Source organism: Lynx canadensis, chromosome D1, assembly GCF_007474595.2.
Source record: "Lynx canadensis isolate LIC74 chromosome D1, mLynCan4.pri.v2, whole genome shotgun sequence".
Lineage (NCBI taxonomy): Eukaryota > Metazoa > Chordata > Mammalia > Carnivora > Felidae > Lynx > Lynx canadensis.
The window spans coordinates 48,635,268-48,663,046 of NC_044312.2; the positions used below are offsets into that span (position 1 = coordinate 48,635,268).

Here is a 27,779-nt window from a genome sequence, read left to right on the forward strand (position 1 = left end):
TTTATGACCACATGACTGCTACTGAGTACTATCTCTGTTAAATGAGATTTGGATTTTTTTGAAGAAAACCAGAATTAGAGAACTGCCAGAAGTATAAAGACATGGGATTTCAGTTGTTATGGTTGAATTATTAATTTCTGCCTTTCAACATAAATGTACAATTGTGTAAACAACCTTCTGGAATTTTTATTATTTAAGTCAATAAAAATTGCTAAACATTACCTTGACATTTGCAGTGATATAACAGTCAGGTTACAGCTGATCTTATCTTGACATTGAACTTTTCTGACTAATTGAATGTCCTAATTAATTTTTCTGGATAACTACTAAATTCTTAGTCCTCATCATTTTTTATCCAAGAGCAGAAATTAATCAAGTAACAGTAACTTTAGGAAGCTGTATTGGTTGTAGAGAAATTAAATATCCAGTGACAGAGGACTGGTTAAATACATGCTAATATATGACCTTGATGAAATATGTAGCCATTTAAAATGGATAATTATAAACACTACCTACGTATATGAATATGGCTTAAAATAATGTGAAAACATAATATTAAAATATAATGTAGCCAGGGAGATGGAGATTAAAAATTATTAAAAATAATAATAAGTAAGATGGTTTGTGAATTTGGGGAAGACTTTTAATTACGTCTTACATACAGATTTTAGAAAGTTACATGTATATTGGATGTCAATTGCTATAATCTGCATGAATAAGTATGAAAGCTTTATTAGAATATAAATTATCAAATTTATATTCTGCAGTAGTAATGCATTCCTTGCCTATGTCTATTGCAAATTAAAACCTGTTTATTACTAGAAAGTATCTCACATTTATTATAACTGTAGAAGAGAGACCTGCCTTCTGAAGTCAACATTTCCTGTTACATAGGAACACATTTATTTGATGCATAACGGTGCTGGAAATAACAAAATTAAAACAGCCAAATTCACTACTCTACCAAATCAATTTTCATGTAACTGGTTTCCTTCCATTCTTTTCCATATGTATGTATAATTTTTACAACTGACACTAATGTTTTTGCAGTTTTGCATATAACACAATTTGTAAGCTTGTATTTCCTACTGTGTAATGATCATTTTAATTGCTATGTAACAGAAACATTTCTTAAAAGCGAAAATACGAGGTCCTTTGTAGAAACAAAAATATAAGACCCCTTAGACCTCTTGCAATGCAGAGACAAACTTGAGTGTTTTTCCTGACCTTCCTTTGTCTGCTGACAGTGCACTTTATAGCTTTGCATAGAAGACTGTTATCACCTGATTTCCATTTGAGTAGTAAGATGATAACACAGGATGCAAGGGGAACTAGGTTTAGATGACAGCCATATCATTTAATGTCTACTTATTGTTTCTCCAGGGAATTCTGGCCTGGGATTCAGTATTGCTGGAGGGACAGATAATCCCCACATTGGAGATGACCCTGGCATATTTATTACGAAGATTATACCAGGTGGTGCTGCAGCAGAGGATGGCAGACTCAGGTAAAGCTCTGAAACGTTAGAATTATTTGGAAAGTAAATCTGCCACATCAATGAGACACATTTATACCTTTGCAGAATAATAATTTTACAAGGCTGTACTTGAAAGACACAGCTGTCAAACCAAGCTTTCTGTAATGACTTTGCAGATTTCTTATTACTTACTAAATTTCAAGTAGTATTTAATTTGTGTTTGTTGAAGGGCACTACATTCAACATTCAGCGTGGCACCATGAGGAGGGTATGCAGATAAATCTCTTGTTCCATGGGGCCTTCAGTCTAGTTGGAAGGAAGAATACTCAGAGCTGATGAGCAAATAATAAAATGTATAGAAAACAATATACTGTAAGTAGTATTAGCAGATAGGGCAATGGTATAGACACTGTATGTATCCATAGATTTATTTTTTTTTTAGTCCATTTATAAGGGCTTTCTGTAGGAGTTTGAACAGAGAATCTAAAAACTATTCCATAGGAAGATTCTATTCTGGGTCTAAAAATAATTAAGATTTCACTAACCCAACAAATCTGAATTAGAACATAGAAGGAGAAAGAACAAGTTATCCCAACCAAGAGAGAAACCAACTGGATGAGGTTGACTGGATGAGGACTACAAGGTGAGCTTGAGTAGGCAGATGGAATGGAGTCACATAATGCACAGGATAGACTAATAGCTGTTTGAATCAGGACCCTTGCTCTTTAAAGAACCGAAGATTATTTGGGCAACTAAGAGGTACACAGGACAATCAGTAAATAATATAAAATTCTATCAGAGATCAAAGCACTAGCTAACAGGCATTGTAGACTGGAACAATTAAAAGAGATTTCCCTGGGGAGAAAAACATATCCCAGTGTTAATTTCATGCTTCTACTAGACTGTGAATCCCCTCAGGCCAAGAAGTTACATATAGAAGTGAACCAACAAATTCTTGCTGAATGAATGAGTGAGTTTTTGAATTTATGAATTCATTAAAGGAGATGGAAAAAGAAGTTAAACTAATGAGTAGGGGAGAGAAGGTAGCACAAGCAAAGTCTTATCGGTAAGAACGACTTTAGCTTATGGGGCACCTGGGTGGTGGCTCAGTCAGTTAAGCGTCCAATTTCGGTTCAGGTCATGATCTCATAGTTTGTGGGTTCGAACCCCACATCGGGCTCTGTGCTGACAGCTTGGAGCCTGGAGCCTGCTTTGGATTCTCTATCTCCCTCTCTCTCTGCTCCTTTCCCACACCCACTCTGTCTCTTTCTCTCAAAAATAAATAAATGTTGAAAAAATTAAAAAAAAAAAAGAATGACTTTAGCTTGCATGGGGCCACAATGAGGACTGTGACCTAAGTATCATACATGTAAGCCATGTAGCCTTTCCTTGTCTGTTTTTTTCATTAAACATAAGTAAGCTAGTTTACTATTTTTCTTATAAAGCAGCCAAGGACACTCTGTTCCCTATCCGCTTGTTTCAATGCAGTGATTACTTACGACAGCTTGTGGAAGAGAATCACAGGCTTTTTTTTTTTTTTCAGGTGCATCTGCATCTCCTTTCAAGACCAAAAAACATGAGTGACACTCCCTCAGGAAACACATGCTTTTTGACAATAGAATTTTCAGGCTGAATTGATGAGATTAATTTCAGAGTACAGAAATATCCATGCTACAGAGTGAACAATTTGAAATAGATACTGTGTAATTCTCATGAGTCATAGTGGGGACTGGGTTTGCTAATACTGGATGCTGGTGAAGTGCCATTTTCAAAGTTTAAGAACAGAGTTGTTGGAAGATGGTTCTGAAATTGATAGCCCACAATCATTATCTCATACTACTTTGCCTAGAAATAGGGGAATTTCCATCTCTTAGCCAAATTCTGACTCTAAGGTTTGGGATACAATAGACTTTATGTTGAGTGCCTATCCCCACTGTTAGGAATGAAAAGTGACCGTGCTACCACTGATTGACTGCAAATATAGGGAACAATCTCATGCCTGCAGAGGTAAAAGGAAATTCTGCTAGAAGCAGCATTGAATAATTGTAAATAGAATAATCATAATGCCAGCTAAAATTTGAGATTTTATTATGTGTGGGGAATTGTGCTTAGATAAATAGATGATAGATCAAAATAGATAGATGAAAGAAAGAAGGAAAGGAAAAGAAAGGAAGGAAGGAAGGAAGGAAGGAAGGAAGGAAGGAAGGAAGGAAGGAAGGAAGGAAGGAATAGAATTATGCAGTCATCTTTATACTTGCAGCAGCCATATGAGGTAGATACCATTATTTGGCCATAATATCAACTCATGAAATTAAGGCTTCACAACTCGGATGATCATCAAACTAGCTTTGAATACATCCAAAAATTAATCCTGAATATCACTTATGTACTCTCTTAAGTTCTAATTCAAGAGTAGAATCTTCTACCTCATGTGGTTCCTTCATAAAAACTCCTAAAGGCAAAATTTTTCACAATGTTAAGGGGCAACTCTAAACATTACAAAGTTTGTTATTTTTCTATTGAGTCACATTTTTTTTTTATTCTGTCCTCTACCCATGGGTCTTGTTCTGGCTTCCTGGAGCCAGGGCTACAGCCTATGACTGCATATGTAAATACTGCCTCTTAAGGTTGTGTAGTGGTAACTGAATAGTGGTCCTAACTTGAGCAACTAAAAATACCTACTCTCCAATCCACATTGCAGCCTTTTGCTATGTAAAGACAGCTATTGATTGGATCTCTATTTCACTGCGATAAATCCTTGCTACTCCCACGGAGATTGTTTCCCCCCTTACTGCTTCCTGCCCTGAACTGGAATGGCCGGGAGACATCTAAGAGATCAAGAATAATTGGTTGAAACCTGGCAGCATGACATTAAGTGTAGATTTTTAGAATTTGGCAATCTATTTATTTCAAAGCCTTTATTTTACAGAGGAAACTGAGGCTCAGTAGGATGACTTATCCTGAGGTATAAATCTTTGGAAGCTCTACTTTAAATAAAATCCAAATGTTTTGACTCAAGTAATTAACACCATAAGGTAGTGTTAAGGGATAGTAACACCCAAGCCCACCTAACAGGCACACTGTTCAGAGATGGACCAACAAGCTGTGATGAATACTTTCAATCTCACCATTAGTCCTTTGGACAAGAGAGCAGCATGTTACAATGAGCTCTGGGAAGATGTAGGTTCTAATCTGTATACTAACATAATTGGTCTTGGAAAATTAGACTCTTTCAGTCACTGTTTTCTTTTCTGTAAAATGATGACAATAATACTGACTCCATTGAGTTGTTCTGTGGATTCAGTGAGAAAACCTATGTCCCTAGCTAAATCAGACATGTATTAGATGCCCAATAAATTTTATCAGTGTCTTCCCTTTTTCCTTACCTGCCCTCTCTATCTCTCAGTGGTCTTTCCTCTGCTCTTGCCTGTTTTTTTCTCTTTCTCATTGGTTTTCTATTACCTTTCATCTCATTCCTTCTATATTTCTTTCAGTCTCTTTTCAGCTTCCACATCTTTCCCTAAACTTCCTATTCCCATCTGCTTGTACTCCTTTTGTTCCTAGTTATTACATGGAATTAGAGCCCATTTAGAAACAGGTATGGTACCAAAAAGTTTCTATGTTTCTGTTCTTGAGTTTATAATATAGTCAACTGAATCTGCTATGTTTCCCTCACTTAAAAAATAAGTTTACAAACTAAACGTGGTTATCTTTTATTTGAAAAATCTTTGTTCTTTTATGTGAGTTAAACACTATTTTTAAGTGTGTTTTTCCATATTATGAATTATATTTTTAACAAATAACACTAAAACTTATAGAGAAGGTGGCATAGAGAAAAGTGCAGTAATGGGTCTGCTCCTCGAAGGGTAGAAATCTAGAGTCTACATTAGTGGATATATTATAATCATATCAACAATAATAATAGCAAAGACCCACATAGTGCTTCAGTGTGCTAAGTACTCTTCTGGCACATTAACTCATTTAAAGTGTACAACAACTCATTGAAACCCCCACTTTTATTACCTCCATTTTTCAGAGAATTAAATCAAAGAACTGAGAGATTGAGTAACTTGCACAATATTGCATGACTAGGAAATGTTGGAGCCAGAATTTGAACCCAGGAAGTCTGGTTCCAATGTCCATGGCTTTACATTCTAAGTTATTCTCAGGGGAAAGGGGAGACACTTAAAGATACACTGTAGGAGGTAACGTTCTGAAAATGCCACTCCTCAGCATTCCACACCGTAATCCATAGAGCCTGTGACTATCATATCACTCCTGTCATTATGTTATGTTATATGGCACAGTTGACCTTAATATAGGGAGACTATTCAAGTGAGCCTGATCTAATCATGAGTTTTAAAAGTGGAGAACTTTCTCTGACCATTGGCAAAAGTCAGAGATTCAAAATGGGTGACGTACTTGAGACTGTTGCCGGTTGGAAGACAGAGGGAGGAGGCCATGTGAGAAAGAATGTGAGTGGCCTCTAGAAGCAGAGGGTCTTCAAGTGGACAGCCAACAAGGAAGCAGGGACTTCTGTCCCACACTTGCAAGGAACGGAGTCCTACAACGACCATGTGAGCTTGAAAAAAGTCCCTAAGCCCCCAGATGACACTGTTGGTGGGCTGATATCTGGATTTCAGCCTGTGAGAACCTGAGCATTCCAGCCACACTGCACCAGACTTTTGATCCATGAAAAGAGTGAGCTAATAAATGCATGTTGTTTTATGCTGTTAAATTTTTGGTAATCATCTAAGGAGCAATGGAACACTAACATATACATCATTCTAGGAATTCTAGGTTCATGGTTACAAAATCTTCCTGCATGAGCTCAGTCACACTCAATATGAAGTGAGTGTGCAGGCTTGAGACACAGATGAAATAAGAGGTGATTCTCTGCCTCGTGAGATTAGACTCCAAATTGAGCTCAGGTCTCAGGGGTTACCCCAGAAGAGAGATGTAGGAGAAAGAACATACTATTTGGAGTTGGAGGACCTGGATTTCAAGTTCTGCCTTTCTAGCTGTGTGACCGCGGGAATCTTTTTAAGCTCTCTGGGCTCCAGTTCCCTTACTGATAAATTGGAGATAGGAACATAGATCTCAGGAAGCTGTGGTAAGGATTAAATGAAACATTGAATGTGAAGGAATCATGTAAAATTCAAGGTCCTCAACACAGCTCGTTCTGCCGAGCCAGCCATTTAACAGCATCCTGAACTTGAGCCATAAGTCTGTGACATCCAGGAAGGAACACTTTTGGTAGAAGTCTAAAATAACTCCCAGTGACCCGCATCCTATGTAGTCGCTTCCCCTTGAGTGTGGGCAGAATCTGTAAGTATGATGGGATTTCACTTCCATGATAATACTGCTGTATGTGACAGAAGAGATTTCACAAATGTAATTGAGGCCCCTAATCAGTTGACTTTGAAGTAATCAAAAGAGAGATTATATCATGTCTGCCTGACCTCATTATATGAGTACTTTAAAAGCCAAGAGACTGTACTGCCACCTGGACAAAGAAAATTCCATGTTGTAAGAGGATCTTTGGAAGAGGTCATGTGGCAAGTAACTGAGGGCAGCTGATAGGAGTTGAGAGTGGTCCCCGGCCTATAGCTAGCAAAAGGGACGATTTCAGGAATATGGCTGAATTCTGGCAATAGATACATGAGCCTGGAAGAGAACCCCATGGTCCTGAAAGGGATGACATCCAGATGACAAAATAAACAAAGCAGACCTTGACACCTTGACTGCAACCTTGGGGGACCCAGAGCCAATGACTTCACTAAGCTGTACTCAGACTCCTGACCCACTGGAGCCTGAGATAATAAATGTATGTTGTTTTCAACTTCAAAAGTTGTGGTAATTTATTACACAGCAATAGAAAACTGATAGGAATTCTATGGAATTCTGGACTCTGAAATTCCCTTGTGGCAGGGCTGCAGAGTGGCTTGCCCATGGCAGGCCTCTGCCAGCACGACCCCACTCTGAACTCCAGAAACACTGATCAGGCCTCATAGCTTGCCTCAGGCTCTTCCCATCCCTGGAGGCAAGAGGCAAAAGGCACAATGAGAAACAAGGGATGAATGGAGATCAGAAATGGGAAAGAAACCAGTCCCCCAAGGGAAGAGACAGCAGAAATCTGTTTCCTCTGATGGCTGGAGATGTGCCTCTGAGCTGGAGTGAGAGGGAGAGAGTCAGAGCTATGGGGAAAATGGGGAATGAGAGCTAAGAGGCAATGCAAGAGAGCACGTAGTGGTTTAGATTAATTTCTGTGGACAATGATCTTTTCCCCATGCAATTTCTTTTTAAATATAACTTATAGTGTATATGTGTTTATGGATAAGATAGCTGTCCTTTGTGGAATATGTATAAAATGCAGAAGAGTAGACAAAAATTAAAACAGCACACTCACTTTTACACAACACAAAGTCAATTACTGTTAACATGTTTTATACATTTATTTCTGGGTTTTTTTTTTGTGGTTTTTTTTTTTAATTTTGTTCAGATCATGCTCTATATATTTAGCATTTAACTTCACATAACCTTCTTTCATAAACCTCTCCCTAGATAATTTTTAAACACCTTTACAAATATTTTAATTTCTATTTAATATATATTTACCATGCACATTATTAAGAATTGATTTTCAGTTTCTCAGCATTTTAAACAACTGGAAATCTTTTAGAAGACATTGATGACCTTGTTTTTTATACTTTCCTTAGGATGTATTTCTAGTAGAATTTCAGGACCAAAAACTTATGAGCATTTTAAAGAATTTTGACACACATTGCTAAATTTCTTTCCAGAGAGATTGTACTAAATTTTACTTCTACCAGCAACGTTGAAGAAGGCCTATTTTATGATATGTTGTTGGTATTGTATGCGCTTACACATATATAATTCTGGGCTGTTTGCCAAGGCAAACAATGGTATATTTGCTTGCTTTACTTTGCCTTTATTTGACAGTTAACAGTAAGATTGAACTTTTCAAAAATGTTATTAGTCATTTGTATTTTTTCTTCTAGAAGTAGTGATTCAAATTGGATAACATTACTTATCTTTAAAGTAAGAATATTTTAGAAAGAACATTAAGTTTTCTTCCAGAGAAAAATAAATATATCTCCATGCTTTGGAGAATGATTTTTATTTCTACTTTTGTTTCTGAACCATAAATATGCCCTTTGTGTGGCTTCAAGTCCCTGGATTGCTGCAGACCAATATTGATCTGTCATCCTAGGGAAGAACTATCACGTGACAGCCACCGTTTGGCGATGCAGCAATGACATTTTACACAACAGTGCATTTATTAAACCCATCTACAGCACAAAAGCAGCATGTAGTAGCAGGCAGAAAGGATGGCTGCTTGCCAGTTTCCTGACAAGTGACACAATTTAATCTCTCAGCCCTTAGCACAATAATTCCTATTCCCAGACAAGATGAAAAAAAAAAGTTTTCTTTAAATCATTTCTTCATTTGTTCCTTCCATGTCTGTTTTTTGCTAAGGTTGGCTTTGTCTTTATAAAATCCAAGACAACATATGTGCTGATTTCAAGAAAGAATAATATTGATCACATTGAGGTTCGACTATATTGACCAAAGTTCAGAGGTTGAGGATCAGTGTTTCAAGAATACAACTCCTGTGTATAAACTACAGCATTGTCCTTTTGGCTGTCATTTGGTAATTTACTCTCTGATTTTTTTCATTAATTCATATCCATTAACTCACTGGTGATTTTAAAATAAGAAAATGAGAAAGAGAGAGGAAAGGGAAGAAAGGAGCAAAGGGAAGGAAAAAAAAGAAAAAGAAAAAAAAATGGTGATCACCAGGAGCTGAGGACAACATATAACCCTGTAAGTGGAAAAGACAAAGCTAAGCTTGATTTCTGTGCAATTGAAAAACACCAAGCAGAAAGAGAGCAACCTCCAAGCATAATTACACCCAAGACCCACTTTTAGATTAAGGAAATAGAAGACTTCCAGTGAGTAAAACTGCGTAAGAGATTGCTAAATTTTTAGAGTACCAGTGAACTTTCAAGATTTTGGATGATTGCAGATTAAGACCTCATGCAAGTCCACCATCAATTCCCACCACCACATAACCCAATTGATTATCGCATGCAATGACTATGACGAAGCTACATTTTTCAAAGACAAAGATTCTCAGTGTCTTCAAAACTATATAAACTCTTCTTTCATTATTGCTTTGGGGGTAAAGCAGGACATAAATCCAACTGTTACTGTGAACATCTTCATCAGAAGAAAAGCATCATTATTTAGTCCAAATGACACCAGCACCCTCCTTAGAAAGAAATATGGGGGGAAGAAGACCTCAGTGGACTCATTTTTATGGATTATTTCCTTTCATATCTTCCTGTAGGAATAAATAGGTGTGAGATGCAACATCCCTGTGTCCTTTGACTTTATCAATATTATCAGCCCTGAATGTGTTTTGACAACCTGCTTAGACAATAAAAAAAAAATCACCTAGCAAATGGTTCCATGGTGACTGGTAATGACAAGTCCCCAACAATTTAGAACTACACAGGAACATTTCTAAGCAAGAATAATTTTAGCTACATAATTGGTTGAATACCAGGTACCCATATATAGTCTTTCATAGCTGGAACAGCATCTCCAACAATTTTCCTGTTTTGGTCAACTGTTATGTAATCTAATAAGAGAAATCCTTCAATTGGCTAAATGAAATGGTTTTATGGTAAACATACCTCCCCCACTTTTTTTTTTAAACAAATTGTGCCAAGTCTTCTAGCTATCCACAAGCAAAGAATTAAGTTGGACCCCTACCTTATACCACACATAAAAATTAACACTATGTGGATCACAAGAGTAAATATTAATGGGTGACCTTGAATTAGGCAGTGGTTTCTTAATATGATAACAAAAGCAACTTAAAAAACAGATGAGTTGGATTTCATCAATATTAAAAACTTTTGTGCTTCAAAGAACATCATCAAAAAACCCATAGAATGAAAAATATTTGTAGTAGTACATTTGATAAGGGATTTGTATCCAGAATATATGAAGTTTTATGTCAACAATAGACAAATAACCTAATTAAAAAATCAGTAAAGAATTTTGTGTTAGTTTCCCATTCCTTTTTTTTTTAATGTTTATTTATTTTTGAGAGAGAGAGACAGAGCATGAGTGGAGGAGGGGCAGGGAGAGAAGGAGACAGAATCTGAAGCAGGCTTCAGTCTCTGAGCTGTCAGCACAGAGCCCGATGTGGGGCTCAAACTCACTGACTGCGAGATCATGACCTGAGCCAAAGTCAGATGCTTAACCCACTGAGCCACCCAGGTGCCCCCTCCTATTTCTGCTCTAACAGATTATCATAAACTTAGTATCTTAAAATAACGCAAATTTACTATATTACAGTGCTGGAGGTCAGATATCCAAAATCAGACTCACTGAAATAAACTCAGGGTGTTGCAGGGAAGCTCCAGAGGATAATTGGGAGAATCCATTTTCTTGTCTTTTCCCACCTTTTTAAGGTCCATGGCTCTTAACACGTTCCTCCATCTTCCAAGAGCATCAGTCCAGTCTTTGCTTTTGTCATCATATATCTCTTGTCTAACACTACTGCCTCCTTCGTATAAGAACTCTTGTGATCACATTCGATTCACCCAGATAATCCAACATAATCTCCCTGTCTTAAGATCCTTAACTGAATCAAATCTGTAAATTTCTTTGATCTATAACAATGCATTCCCAGTTAAGATATTAGGTCTTGAACTTTTTTATGGGGAATGGGGAGGGATTATTCTGCCTACCATAAATTTGAACAGATTATTCCTTTAAAGAAGATATACAAAGGCAAATGAAGATAAAAAGATGTGAAACATTATTCATTAGGGAACTGCAAACCAGAACTACAGTGAGATACCACTTTACACCCAGTAGAATGGCTATATCAAAAAGATAGATAATAACACATGTTAGCCAGGATACAGAGAAATCAGAACCCCATGCACTGTGGGTAAGAAGGCAAAATGGTACCGCCACTTTGGAAAATAGTCTGTCAGTTCCTCAAAAGTTAACAGTTCCCACATGAATGGCAATTCTACTCCTAAGTATATATCTGAAAAGAATTGAAATTTATGTCCACACAAAACCTTTTTTATTATTCATAAAGTATAAACTCAAATATCTAGTACTAAATGATAGAGAAATAAGTTCGGTATACCCATGCAAGGGATATTATTCTGCCATGAGAAGGAATAAAGTACTGTTACATACCATATCATAGATGAAACTTGAAAACAGTATTCTGTGTGAAGGAAGCCTGATACCAAAGGCCACATATTGGACACTTTTTATTTCTATGAAGTGTAGAGAATAGAGAAATTGATATAGGTAGAAAGTAGATTAATGATTTCCAGGGGTTGATATGGATTTTTGGGGCATGATGAAAATGTTTAAAATTAGATAGTGCTAATAATTGTACAACTATATGATTATACTAAAAATCAGTGAATTGTACACTTTAAAAAGCCATATTTTAAAATATGGGATTATATCTCAATAAAGCTTTTACTTAAAATATCCAGTCCTTATTTTCTAGCATAAATATCTATTATTTACAAATATGAAGTTTTTTTCTTCTAGTTTTAGCAAGCTCACAACTTCTTCATATTGCTATCAAGATACAGAAATAATTCATTTGAGGTTCCATGATTTAGGAAAGTTCTTTTAGGAAATAATCTCTTCACCAAAGAGAAGTACCTGTGGTTTGGGCTCCATGCCTGTATGGTCAAAGTAATCTCTAAAATAGGCAAATATCACACCATGTTTCCATTTCCTAACAAAACTAACCGATATTTGACCTTATGTGCCAGCTGCTAAAACATCAACACTTCCGAAAAATTATGTGACAAATAAAGGTTTTATTTTCAGAAGCCACAAACAAATCACGAAGTGCTTTAAAATTTAGGAGGATTAATTTAGACTGAGTTTTATAAAGTTCAGTTATCCAAATATACTTTTGGAAGAAAAAACCTTATTGATCCTGGCAAAGGAACAATAGGATTGTTAAAACATAGATGTGATGGTTCACATCCCTTAAGACTAGCTCCATGAGGGGCGCCTGGGTGGCGCAGTCGGTTAAGCGTCCGACTTCAGCCAGGTCACGATCTCGCGGTCCGTGAGTTCGAGCCCCGCGTCGGGCTCTGGGCTGATGGCTCAGAGCCTGGAGCCTGTTTCCCATTCTGTGTCTCCCTCTCTCTCTGCCCCTCCCCCGTTCATGCTCTGTCTCTCTCTGTCCCAAAAATAAATAAAAAACGTTGAAAAAAAAAAAAAAAGACTAGCTCCATGAGGCTCTAAATATTCTGATGTAATTCTAGTCCCTGCTTTGTTTATAGAAAGCAATTTCTGGCACTGTTTGTAGATCTAGACTCAAACTCCCAGTTCAGACTGAAAGTTAACAAGATGCACTGCTCTAGTGAAGGACAGAGACAGACCTGGGGATCTCTGCCACTAACTTGCTGGGAGACCTTGAGAATGGTTCATAATCTTCATGATCTGAGCATCTTTCTCCCTTAAACTAGTATAATAGAAGCTCTTTGGGAATTTTCTGTTTCAAAGTCAAATTCTTATCGTTTGACTTTTGTTGACTGAGACATTCAAAATGCTGTTATAATGGTCAGAAAATCAACCCTTTGTTTTGATTAAATCTGTAGATCCGAGAACATGCAATCTTTATTACATTCTGAAAGCAAAGAGCTGGTCACAACTGTAAATGCTGATAAAGTACTTGTTATTATTTATCCCTCATAGTCTCCCAAGAAGGCGTGTTGTCATTCTAATATTCGGAAACTATATTTGATATTGATTTTAGTAAATAGCTATTTGGGATCTAGACCAAAACAAAATAGGGTAAGGTGGGCAAGGCACTCCAACTAACCCCTCGTTCCTAGTACAGCAGTAATTTTCAAGAATAGTTTTTCTGAACAGTTACAAATTACATTATTTGGAAAGGCCTAATAATGTGGTAAGCTTTTGCAAGCATCAAGTTATTACACATTAGATTAACAATTAGATGCTAAAGTCATTAAGATGTTAGAGCTGCTTAATATTCATTCAGCTCCTATGCAGGAAATATGGTAACAGTCAAATGGAGATGTATGTATCGTCACCCGAGTGAGGTTTATTTCTCCAGCTCTGCGGTCCACGCTGGGTAACATATACTGACAAGATATCCCTCCATGTTCCCACCCCCCCATCTACCCCCTCTGCACATTTTAGTTTCCCAGAGGAAGCTGGGAAACCAGGTTAGAGTTTAGAATGTAAGACTCAGAGTTCTGCCCCAGGAAATCCACATAGGGCAAGCAGGCCCCAGTTTGAAGCCCCTCACTGGCCTTTTCTCTTCCTGCTACCAGCTCCTGCTGTACCAAAAGGAAGGTGGGGATATGTCTGTGACACTACACTGCACATCCAAGCTTCATCCACATCTCCTGCAAATAGTCATCCTTCCACCGCTTTTCGGTCTAAGGTTGTGCACAAAGCCTATACCATCAGTCCTTAGGAACTTGAACTTGGAAAGCGATTTCTGCAGCCACTCTAAAGTGGGCTGGAGTCAAGGAATTCTAGGGTATGTCTCTTGTGGGAGAAGGGGAGTCTATCCTAAGTGGTCGCCTTCCCTAGGCCTTATGAACTCCCCATGAGGTGATCATTAGTGGATGTTAATTTCTTAAAAGTTAGTTGGCAGATACAATAATGGAAACATGTTACTGAATTTTGGGGCCCAGTAAAAATAAAATGAACAGGATATGTATATTGGTAGAGTTCTTGGCTTTTAGGATATCTCATATTAAGTTTTTTAGAAGTGACTGTTGCCACCACCCCATTTTACAGATAATATGTTTTGCTTTGTCTTAATGATAGCACATTTATTTGCTTTAGATGACTTAGTTATTTTCTTGATAACTAGATTTGAAAAAAGAAAACATGGGAATCTCTAAACCACCTTAAAAATCCCACCCTTCTATATGTCTGAAATCTCATGTTACCTATTCAATGTTCAGTTTCCTATTACATCTAACACTATCCCTTACCCATAATAAACACTTGGAACTAATAAGGGCTGCCATTTATTAAGCCTATTCCATGAGCTTATGTAGGCTCAAAGAGATTAAGTTACAAGTGGCCAAGCCAAAATTCTAACAGTCTGTCCTCCAAAATCCATGTTCTTCCTTCCACAGCACATGACTGCAATTATCTGCAGATGAAAAACTGAACATATCGTTAAGAGTTTATGAACACAGAGCCATTCAATATCCTATTAGTTATAGTGTCAAAAGTTAAAAGTGCAAACATACCTAAGTGACACCCAGATTCTTTAGGCTCTTCAGAAAATGGCTGATTGGATTGGATCGGAGGTCTAGTCATTATGCAATTCTTTATAAAAGGAACATGGTAAAGACGAAATAATTTTTATTTTGAAGATAATGTAGTTCTCTGATTTGGAAATAATGCATGCTTACATAGAAAATTTGGGAAATATAGATATTTATAAATAAATTAGAATTATTCATAATCCTATCACCAAAAGGATCAATTTTTATATTCCTTCATATTCAGTACATACTTTTATATAGTTGAACTTTTATCCCTCCTTTTTCATTTACTATCATAGCATAGGCATTTCCTTGCATGAAAAAATACTTTACAAACATTATTTTAAATAGGTGCATAGTTCATGCCATATACGTGTAATATTATTTTATTTTTACCCTGTTTTGGATATTTAAATTGTTTATTACATTGTAATGAACATCCTTGTAGAAGGGAGTTAAAAATCTGGCAGATATTAGAAAAAAACAGGTTAACTATTCTTAGGTTCATAGTTATCACACATTTCTGGGTTTGAAATGTTTGAAAACTGGCTCTAGTATTCCTTATTATAGTTTTGTTTTGTTTTGTTTTTTTGTTTTAAATCATAGACCAGAAGTTTTCTTTTACATTATAGCTGAGTGAGTTAGGAACAACAGTTTTTACTGGGTAAAACCAAGCTTCTGGAGAGGTATTAACATCCAGCTTCAGTATCACTGTAATACTCTGAGCTAAGACAATTTACAAGTCTACCTCAGGTGACCTTGAATTGATTGGTAAAGACCCAGGATTTGGGCCCAAATCATTTTGAATTATGCAAGTTAGTCTGGTATTTAGAACACAGACATCAGAGACATAATTTATAATCTATAATACCCTGTTACTAATTAAAATGTTGGTATTATTTCCCTTTTATCCTACCCCCATTAACTCCTTTAAATATTACAGTGTAATTTAGTAGTAAATTACTAAAGAGAAAGGCAGGACCATTAGGGGGCAAAAAAAAAAAAAAGTCAATTCTTCCTTTCAGAAAACAATAAATTAAAGAAGGAATTGTTAGTTGGTTCCTTTGTTTATGTCTTTGCTAAAACATAAATGAACTTTAATATTCATTATCCCAGGTATGTATTATTATAAAATTACATATATTTTCAAGCTTCATTGGAAGGTACCCTAGTGACTAATCTGTTGTGCTAGGTGTGAGAACAGCATAGTTGATTCATGTGCCATAAACTCATGTCCTTGCATTCCCAGTTCTCTGACATTCAGATTGGGCCACCCAACATGCAGATCTGAGTTAGAAAAGAAGGTGGGCAGAGCCATTTTTGTATGAATGTGGGGAATGGGAGGAGGTAGCCTCCAGATTTTCAGTGTAGGGGAGTAAGGGATCTTGAGTGAGCTGCTAACCACTGTCATCAACTCCAATGACACTCACTGAAGTTGGGAAATTGAGTGAAGTGACTAATGTAAGGAGTAAAGCAAATATTTATTACACTGACACTGAGCCTTCCATTTTACTCCCAGGCTTTTGTTATCTGCTTGTCCTTATAAGTATTTACTGAGTATTCTGCTATATATCAGACACTTGGAGCTGGGATAAAGCAGGAAACAAGAAAAGCAGGATTTGTGCTTTCGGTACTCTATCACAGTAAACATAGAGCCAAAATTAAGTGTTATTATAGGGACGTTCATAAGCTTGAAAGGCTGTAGTGGCATATGACTTAACATAGTCTAGGGTATCCAGTGGAAGCCTTGCAGAGACGAGGTATGTAATCCGAGACTTGACAAGTGAGTGCTAGCCAAGATAGAAGGAGTAGAGTCTTCAGGCAGAGAGAACAGGTCCATGTCCAAAGGCCTGAAGGGGAACAGGGTAGAGGCCACTGGCACTAGAGCTGTTGAGAGAGGGAAGACAGGCCCAAGATGAAAATAAAGAAGTGCACATGAGAAATCAGGCAGATAGAGCCTTGATGCCTTAGTAATTTGTTCTTATCCTTCTAAAAGCATCATGAAACTTTGAATGTTTGATGAGAACTGGCTGAACTAAATTGTTAGCTATAACCATTACTCTGATTGCTCTGGAGGTCTGGCTCGGCTGACAAGAGTACATGCAGGGAGAACAGCTTAGGAAGCTATTACAGTAATTCAGGTGATGAATGGTAAGAGTTTGGACTAAGATGCTCACAAAAAGAGCAAAGTAGACAGATTCTGAAATATACTTAAGGAGTAAATTTGATAAAGCTTAATGACTAATTGGAGTTGGATGTGAGAAAAAACTGTATTCCTTCAAAATAAATCAAAAGTGCCTTCTCTGTCTGGGACCCCATATCATGTGCTGTGTGAACAGCATCCTTATTTTCATTAAGTTTACCATCTAGTAGAATTATTGGAATGACTTTGAGGTAGGGAACACGAGAATTGGTAAAGACTAGTGGAGAGGCAAAGTTGGAAGATACGTTTAATAGTTCCATTTTGAACAGTATTACATTTAAGATGCCTACGGGGAATTCCAGTCGACATATCACATAGACAGTTGAACATACAGATTGGAAACTCTGAGAGATCTGGCTGGGAACATTAACTGTGAATCTTTGAGACCAAGGAATTAAGAGATTGCCTTGAATATGTACAGAATGACAAAATGTAACCACCTAGGAAGTAGCCTGCCACTTCATACTGATTCTTTGTTACCACCTTTCCATTTATAATTGCTCTTTTCCTATTTTACAAAAGAAAGGTGTATGTCTTACCCATCGCCAATCCTACTTTGGCTCTATTTACTATTTAGTACTATTTCACTACTAATTTAACAGTATTATTTTACTGCTAGATATAAAGAAACAATCTGAAATATTGTTGCTCAGGATGAGGAAATCAATGACTTTAATCAATGAAGTTAATAATTGGTTCATTAATTATGTAAGGTATGTGGTTTCCCATTTTTTTCTCTTAATGAAATTGAAAGGGGATTGTTATCTGACAGATTATTAAAATAGTTTTAATGATAGATTAAGGGATTTGAGGTATTTTACTTGAAAGGAATTCAAAGTTCTCATTCCATTCCCATCTACTTGTTTTTGTGAGCAAGTTTTCTCAGCACTTAAATTCTTAGCAATGAAAAATAGGAAAACTGAATCTTGTCTTATTCTACCATTAATTTATATTCATCAATGGAAACATGAGGTAATTTTAAAGTGCTTCATTTACTCCATCAAGAAATGAATCCCAAGTACAATTGCATTTTTATCAGTTTTAGATTTGTACATTGAAATTTCAGAATCTATTTTGGTTTACTTGTTGTTGTTGTTGTTGTTGTTACTATTTTATTTTAGAGTGAGAACACACAAGAGGCGAGGGAAGCATAGCTATTTTATTTTAGAGTGAGAACACACAAGAGGCGAGGGAGACAGAGACAATCTCAAGCAGGCTCCATGTTCAATGTGGAGCCCAATGAGGGGCTCGATCCCATGACGCTGGGATCGTGACCTGAGCCACAATCAGGAATTAGACATTCAAACAACTGAGCCATCCAGGAGCCCCTATATTTAGGTTATTTTTTATCAATTGTTTATTATTAATAATTATCATTATAAACTCAGAATTTTTTAACATGTAGAGGTTTATATCACAAGAAGTTTGAAAAAACATAGGATTTATATGTGTACATGCATTTTGTTTTATATAAGTATGTTAGGTGATCCACATAATGTTCTAACATAGAATATAATAGGATAAAATTTGGGAGACGTGAAATGAAAGCATCAGTTCAAGGGGAAAAAAGGAAGAAAATGTACAACTTCTCCAAAAGTGCATAAATTTATATTTTAAATTTGTGATCATGGATCTCAAATTAGTATTATTTACAATCCACTATATAAATTTGAAGTAATGATGTCACAGTTGAAAATAAATTTTACAATTCAAAATAGGCCAGAAATTAAATCATTTGCTATTATTTAAACTTATGATGAAAAAATTAGATATCAACTTAAAGCATGCAAAACGAGCATAATTATGTTTTTGCTTTTGTTTTCCATGTATACAGATCTATAGATTGGAAGAGAACTAAAATGAGGATGTAAAAAGGGGTGATCAGAGTGGCAGGGAAATAAGCAGCAGGGTCACAGAAAACAGGAGAAGAATATTTCAAGGAAGGAGTAAGCAACTGGCTTCAACACTGGTGTAAGATCAACTAAAATCAGGACTAAAGAGATTGTATTACATTTGGCCAAAAAACAGATGACTTGTGAATTTAGTAGGAATATTTCTGTTTTTCTTGGTAAGGGCATTGCAAGGAGACTAGATTTGAATAAAGAAAGAATGGGAATAAAGAAAGAATGGGAATAAAGAAAGAATGGGAAGGAAGAAATAGAGAATATATGTAAACAGCTTATTTAATAAATTTGGTTTGTAAAGAGGAAAGAGGAGAGTAGCCAAGTTAAGATATCAAGTTAATGAAAACATTTTCAAAAGATAGGAGATACCAGAACATTTTGAATGTTCAGAGAATGGGTTAGATATAGAGATAGGGTTTTAAGGATACAGGATATAAAGAGATTAAATGATCAGGTGAGATCTTTAAAAAAAACAAGTGAATTGATGGACCTTTGGTATCAGAAAGGAACTTCTCCACTGTAATAGGAAGAGACAGGAAGACATGGCCTTGCATGTAGTAAAGCAGGAAAATTCGGAATCATAAATTGAGGAACTTTCATCAGATAGTTTCTTTTTCTCTCTTGAAGTATCAAACAAACTTAGGTGCTGGAAGTGACAGAGGAGAAAAAAAAAAGTTCGGGGATGATCATTACACAACAAGGGATAGCAAGCTGACCAGGGTGTTTGGAAATCATGAAGGTATAGTGATTCATGTCATTCATTGATTTTCTTCAGCACTTCCATGTTCAGCTGTTCTGGAAGAGGCAATGAGGGAGATGGAGGGTTGGGTTCAATCAGGATTGGAGTTTTGCCAGACAGTTGTAACAGAAGGACCAAGTGACAGCAGCATAAACAGGAGTGATCACTAGCAAGGAAATAAGACCAGCAGCCATAAGATGAATGTATAATTTTTATTTCCATATTTTATCTACTGTGTGAATTTGAGTAAGGTTACTTAACTTGCCCAAGCCTTAGCTTTTCCACTTGAAAATGTAGAAATATTTGCATGGCATATTTCCAGGCTTTAAGAATAAAAACAGGTAATATTGTTGAAGTGCTTTATAAACACTGTTTCTGGAGGTTACTACATCTGTTGTCATAGGAGTCCCAGAAAATGTGTAGTTTTGCTTTTAGGTCTCTTTCTGGTCTCCTTCATCTTCTGGAAGCTCCTCTTCTATGCTGCCCTGGTGGCTATGGTCTCCTTCAATAAATTCTTCCATGAAATTACCCCTCATAGAGTCCCCTAGTTTTCCTGTGCTCTAAAATAAGTCCCATTTTCTGCATGGAGAGTCATGCATAATGATAGATAGCAGTTGGTTTACTTGTATTTTAAAAGAGAAAATTATGAATTCAAATGAAACCCACTTACTGAAAGAGAGAAGATATCTGCCAGCAAAGGTACCCTACTCGGTGCCCTTAGCCCTTCTGGTTGCCATCCCAAGCCTCTGAGTTTGACCTTCGTAGTTGAGAACAAGTATAAGGACTAAGCATACCATTTGCAAACATACCAATTCAACCATTAAATCAGGGAGTGCTATTTCTGGTTTATGGGATCACAGAATAATACCAGTCTCAAAATGTGTCATTAGTTTTCATCAAAAAATTAATTTGAATTTACTTTATGAAATATGATTTATCCTAGGAAGAGATGAGGGGTATGGGTATTATGAAATCATATAAACAATAACAGCTGATTATTGCAACTTAGAAAAGGTCAAAACAGCATCACTAATCATCTACCCTCAAAAATTACTACCTCTGAGCAATTTAGCATTATGTGCTGTATAGAAAATTGCTCATAGCCTTTGCCAGTACTAAATAATTCTGATAATTATGGGTTTGAATTTAAGAAGGTCTTTGAGCTAGAGTTCAAATCTGGATAGCAAGATTATACATATTTTATTGTTGACAAACCCAATCCAAGTTAGGTAGAACTACTGTTTATTCATTCATCCCTTCATTAATTTATTTGTTATTCAACTATTTTTTGAGTGACTGCTAGGGCTTGGCACTGTCCTAAGCATTAAGAATAAAATGGTCAACAAGACAAGGTTCCTGTTCTAAGGAACTTACATTTTTGTCTGTTGGGCAGAAAATAAATAAATATACAAAGTATCACAAGTAATAAGTGCTATGAGAAGGACTAAAGCAGAGTGATGTAGAATGAGTACTACGTGGCTACTTAGATTGGGTGCTCAATGAAGTCTTCTCTAAGAAGATGGCACTTAAGGTAAGATCTTAATGACAAAAAGAAGCTATCTAAGCAACTATGAGGCAAGACTTTCAAAGTTGAAGGAACAATAAGATCAAGTGTCCCAAGGCAGAGTTAAGCTAAGCACATACTAAAAAAAAAAAAAAAAAAAAAAAAAAAAAATATATATATATATATATATATATATATATATGGGCGCCTGGGTGGCGCAGTCAGTTAAGCGTCCGTCTTCAGCCAGGTCACGATCTCGCGGTCCGTGAGTTCGAGCCCCGCGTCAGGCTCTGGGCTGATGGCTCAGAGCCTGGAGCCTGTTTCTGATTCTGTGTCTCCCTCTCTCTCTGCCCCTCCCCCGATCATGCCCTGTCTCTCTCTGTCCCAAAAATAATAAACGTTGAAAAAAAAATTTATATATATATATATATATATATATATATATATATATATAATCAGTGTGGCTAGAGTGAAGGGGGACGAGGTGGAGGGAGGGAAAAAGATGAGAGCACAGGAAGAAATGGGAGCCAGGTAAGGCATGTAAGACAGCAAGGGGTTTGGATTTTATTTACAGGATGTAGGAAGAGGTTGGAGGGCTTAAGCAAGGGTGAGTGATAGCATCTGATCTAAATTTAAAAGTCCAGCTACTCTGGTCTTCTATGTAGAGAACATATTCTAAAGACAGGAGTAGAACCAGTGAGCTAATATGTCCAGGTAGAAATGGTGGTGACTTGGACTGGGTAGTAGTAGTGGAAATGTAGACAAAAGGGTAAGTTGGGATCTATTTTGGAGTTAGATTGATTCTACTGATGGATTGGAGTTAGAGGTGAGGAGAGAAAGGAACAAGGAAAACTGAGTGGATAGTAGAGGCTTATTGTGTGAGGGGCAATGCCAGCCACTGGTGATAAAAAAAGAGAAGAGTAGACACAGAGTTCTTCATTACTAGAGCTTGGTTCTAGTGGGGAGAAATCTAATAGATAAGAAAACAAATGAATTAAGTTAGACATGTATCTTATTTGTTATTGAACTGCACAAATGCTGAAAAATTGTTTCTTTTTAACAATGAATGAATTTACTCACTGTGAGATTAATATTTACAGTTTTAAGAATCTTTAAAGATCCTGACAATTCCTCTTAAATATTTTATGCATCTTATAAACTGCCAAAATCACTTACCATCAGATAATGTCTATTTGCTCTGTGTAAGTAGTAGTATATAGAACATCAACTGGTTCATAAGTTACTGCACACCCCATGGGGGAACATCAAGGCACAGCTTTATGTTCATGGTAAGTGAAGAGCTGTTCAAAACAAGGGGCAAGACTGCAAGCAGTTTGCCACATAATGTACTTGAATTCTTGCTTAGGGTTCATTCTCCTCATTCCATCAATTAAGCTCCAGGAATTATAATAATCATAAGATAGTGGGCACCTGGGTGGCACAGTAGGTAAAGCATCTGACTTCTGCTCAGGTCATGATCTCATGGTGGGTGAGTTCGAGCCCCATGTCCAGTTCTGTGCTGACAGCTAAGAGCCTGGAGCCTGCTTCAGATTCTGTGTCTCCCTCTCTCTCTCTGCGCCTCCCCTGCCCATTCCTCTCTCTCTCTCTCTCCTCTCTCTCTCTCTCTTTCTGTCTCTCTCTCCTCTCTCTCTCAAATAATAAATAAACATTAAAAATATTTTTAAAAAGAATAGTAAACAAAAACTTGAAATTAAAACTTCAACCCTAAAGTTTGGAAGACATGCTTAAGCTAGAACTAGTCTTGTATTTAAGAGATACAGGCTGTTGTCCTTGTGATGTGATTTAGGGTTTCCTTGTCAGTCTCCTTCTCTCCACGCCCATGTCACGGGCCATCCATACCTTTCTCATTCACCACTGTGTCCTTAGTGCCTGCACAATACCTGGCCCTATGTAGCAGATGCTCAGTAAGTGTTGAATGAACGTGCATGTTTGTGCATATTATATTACATCTCTCAACTAATATTTGAGATCTTATCATTGATTACTTGCTTTTTTTTATTTGTTTGTATCTTGCCCTCTTGCCAGAGTTCTTTCTTAAATGCAAATATGCTTGTGAATGATAGCTTGTTTCTTACAGTGATTATATTTCAGTTGATTATATTTATAGAGGAGAAACAAGAGGACATAAGACACAGCATTCTCATGGGACAAGGTCACTGGAAAGGATGAGGAAAAGTATGGATACTGGCAGCAAAGATGTCATTGACTAACTTCCCCGATTTTAAAATTCATTCATTTATTTATCAAACATATATTCACTGCCAGCTCTGTGCCAGGCACAATACTAGATACTAAAGTTATAAAAATGAATTTAAGGTAGAATTACTCTCCTCAAGTGACTCATGATTTATAGTTAGAGATAAAAGTTTAAATAAAACACTTCCTCCTTTTCCTTACCTCCCTCATCCAACCCATCAGCGTGCTTAGTAGGTTTGAAATAGCCCTCTCATCTCTTCTCTTAGCTCTATCCTGATTGCCTCTGCTACTGGTTTAATCCAGGCCACCATAACTTTATCAGGATTATACAATAGCATCTTAAAACAATCCTTGCTTTATTCTACCCCAACTCCACCTCCAAAATATAATCAAGTCTCCATAATCTCCACACTGTACCTGGAGAGATTGTTCTAGAACACTATTCTAGCTAAGCACTACAACGGCTTTCATTGCCTTTAGGTTCAAGTCCAGTTCCTTAGCATGCTTTATGAGGCTTTCAAGACTCCATCTGTGCTCCTCAACTCACTAGCCACTAAGCTATTCCAGGAACAAATCTCTCTCTATTCACCTGGCTAACTTCTATTTGGCCTTCAGGTCTCACCTACCTCAGTTGCTCCAAGAAGTTTTCCTTGGCCTCCCAACACCAGATAATGTTCTCTCATTATGTGCCCCTCCAGCATCCTCTGTTGCTGTTGCCATAGCACTTAACATACTGAAATTTAATAGCTTGTTTTTCTATATTCCCTCTTAAACCATAAAGCTGCTTCAGAATTGGCATTAGTCTTAGAATGGGTAAGGTTTTCAGACAAATGTAAAGTCTGAAGGTGCCTATTCAGGCAGATGGACAGTCCTGAACTATGAACTTGCATGATGTTTGAAGAAACTATTAATGATACAACAGACCGTGCTGAGTAGGTGAATAGAAACCAGACTGTAGAAAGACCTGTTTATTATGTGAAGGTCTTTGGGCTTTATCCAAAAAGGCAGGTGGACTCAATTTATGTTTCACAGAGTTCCAGGAGTAGTACTACCCCTGGCCCACAGGAAGCCTTTATGTAAATTAGGAAAAAAAATACCCACTTTAGCAGACCCAGACCAGCACCAGGGCACTCACTTGACTTGAACAAAGGGCTTCCCCTGGATTTCTCTCAGTACTAACTAGCTCAATCATATACAGTACCCTGACTCTGGATTCCTCAGAGACCTCTGAGAGGTAACAAATGAGGGCCTTTCATCAAGCTGCACTTGACACCTATCCCTCCCCAATGCAGAAGTTACAGAAACTGCTTTTGTTACATACAAAAAACTTAAGTATACATTATATGGCTACTTAGTAAGATTTCATTTGAAAAAAGGGCCTCTTTGCTTTGATTTTCAAAATATTTGAAAATCTGTGGGGAATGGAGGGCAATTAAAGACTAATAAATAGAATAAAGCAATCAGAATAACACCATTCTGTCAATAAACTGGAAGATGGATTATGGGAGCAAGTCTGGAAAGAAGACTAGTTGATTTTTTCCCCCAGAATCTGGTGATTAACAATAAGGGCCAGATCTTAGATAGGATAACTGAAGATAAAGAGAAAACCTTAAACAAACAAACAAAAAGTGACATATTGGATGTGTGATTAAGACAGCAGAGCTTCCCACTTTTGGTGATGGCATAATTTACCTTGATAGAGATTAAAAATGACATACAGAGTCGTTTGTTGGGAAAAGATGAGGATAATTTGTCATTCCTCTCCATTTGGAGATGAACTCCAGACTTCCAAGTAGAGATAGATGCCAGGATGAGCTGACCTTGAACCTAGATTTATAGAACCCAAGCCAAAAGAGAATTGTAGCATCACTGAACCCAATTTAAATGAGAGTGGGGGGGGGGGTGGGAAATGACTTACTTAACTGGAAAGTGGCAGAACCACGATTAGAATTCACATCTGATTTATAACTCAATATTCTTCCCAAAATACCATGTTTTTTTGTAGTTCTCAACTTTTCACTGAAATTATCATCAATATCATTAAACCCCATCTAATTAGAATGAGATGTATAATTATGAAGTTCATATAAGTTGATTCATATCAACTTCTGGGATTGGAACAGGTTTGAGTAGAGGAAAACAGGAAATCAATCTAACATTTAAAATATATTTCCTAATGTGTATACTTGCTTTAGGTTCTGTGGGGGGGTACCAAGTCAATCTGTAGCTCTTTAATGAGAATCTATCATGTATTTACACTTTCAGCAATATGCACAATGAGGATTTGAGTGATTAGGAAACATTTTATGAAGCTATGGATTATGAGCTTGTCCTTGAATGAGTTTGGTCTTGACTAGGTCTTTGCGAGGAAAAAAGTATCATGAAATAAAATGCAGAAGCAATGAATGAGCTCCTTATGTTCTCAGAGCAATGCCCATAAGAATTAGCTAGAATGGGATTGAAGAGGGGTCAGAGTTAGAATTCTTTCAATGATGTTCATTTGTTTGTAAGTGATAACTGTGTGCCAGACATTAGTAATGCAAAGATAAATGGTTTTTATTTTATATGGGTTAAGTAACTTTGATTGATTGATGTTGAATTTTGAGGGAGAAGAAATGATGATAGAGATGCTTTAAAAAGTTGAAGCTGGGCTTGTGTGTTAGGATGAAGTGGAAGGGGATTACTTAACCTGGCAATTGGGAAAAACAGCTAGGAAGCTACTGTAGTGATCCAGATGGGAGGTACCAGGACCTCATTTCATGAAAATTGACATGCACTTTTGTCTGCAGGCAGATTATTGGTCTGAGTGGTCTCCAGTCCTATGATCTTTTCCTTTTGAAATTCCCATTTCATGCCTCTTTTCCATGTTCGCTCACTAAGTTACCTGGCTCAAGATTTGTTGCTGGCCTCTCTGGTTTTCTGGGAAAGTGCCGAAAAAGACCAATCACCGATGTTGAAATAGCCAATTTCTTCTCCCATTGTGTAAAGCTCTGCTCTTTCCCAGATGACAGCTGCAGAGAATCCTGCAAACATTTTATATAAGGGAAATGAGTGGCAAATAGAGAAAAACAGTACATTCACTGTAGGGGATGGCTTCTATGCATCATAAACCTGAGTTACTCTCACCCAGAATTAGAGACAAGAACAGAAAACCTATTTTTAAAATGTAGAATGAAGTGGCTATCACTTGGTCTTTGCTGAAGGAAAAGAGTCAGGGAAAGACCAATAAATATAAAATGAGGGCTGGAAAATGGCTTACATATTGCACAGACACACAGTGTGGCAGCTGAGGTCTCCTGGCCCAAATTCCCTCAGAGACTTCATTCCAGAGAACGAAAAGCTGCAACACTGAGGGGATTGGGTCCAGATTCAGCTCAGGACTTTTACCGCAGTCAATTTGGTCTATATAAAATTGAATGTTCCTGTTCATTTTAGAATGAACTGCATATAAGCCAAGTGAGTAACCCCTCAAAACCTAGTACAGTGGTATTCAGAGTATGGTCCCAGGCCAGCATGGCCAGCATCACCTAGAACTTTGTTAGAAACCCAAATCCTCTCTCCTACTCCAGACCTATTGAATCACAGACTCAGGGTGGAGCCCAGAAATCTGTGGTTTAACAAGCTCTCCACATAACTAATGCATAACAAAGTTTAAGAACCATTGATCTAGATTTTGATTTTACTTGGCTTTTCTGCTTGCCAGTATGATCCTTGACCCCACTTATGGCCAGTCAATAGTTGGGATTCATCCTTAAAACAGTCCCAAAATTATTTTTAGCAAACCAGAGAAATGTGAACAATAGAGTGCATGACCTTTGAGATTATTTAGACATGACTTACTGTTACTATAAACCTGTTTGAGTTTCAATCTATGTTGTAAAATATATAAGCATATATATAAGCATAGTTCAGTGCTTTTATAAATACTGTATTTTTATAACTACAGTATACCCAGTTAAATCTGAATATCAGACAAATACTAGTAACTTTTAGTAAGTCTCAAACATGGTATAGAACATACTTACACTAAAAAAAAACAGTGTTTTGGGGCGCCTGGGTGGCGCAGTCGGTTAAGCGTCCGACTTCAGCCAGGTCACGATCTCGCGGTCTGTGAGTTCGAGCCCCGCGTCAGGCTCTGGGCTGATGGCTCGGAGCCTGGAGCCTGTTTCCGATTCTGTGTCTCCTTCTCTCTCTGCCCCTCCCCCGTTCATGCTCTGTCTCTCTCTGTCCCAAAAATAAATAAACGTTGAAAAAAAAAATTTAAAAAAAAAATAAATAAAAATAAAAAAAAAAGTGTTTGTTTTTCTGAATAATATTATTGTTTTATCTCAAAGCCAAATTTAACGAGATCTTTTATACTCTTTATTTGCTAAATCTGCTAACCCT

General features: G+C 37.0%; 1 protein-coding gene across 1 annotated transcript in view; it reads left to right on the forward strand.

The window, feature by feature from the left end:
- The window catches only part of DLG2 (discs large MAGUK scaffold protein 2), a 780,826-nt gene that overhangs the window by 191,382 nt on the left and 561,665 nt on the right, over positions 1-27,779 (forward strand). Inside the window, exon 5 of the mRNA XM_032595102.1 lies at positions 1,384-1,507. Coding sequence (XP_032450993.1) covers positions 1,384-1,507 — 124 coding nt within the window. The remainder of the gene's footprint in view (positions 1-1,383; positions 1,508-27,779) is intronic.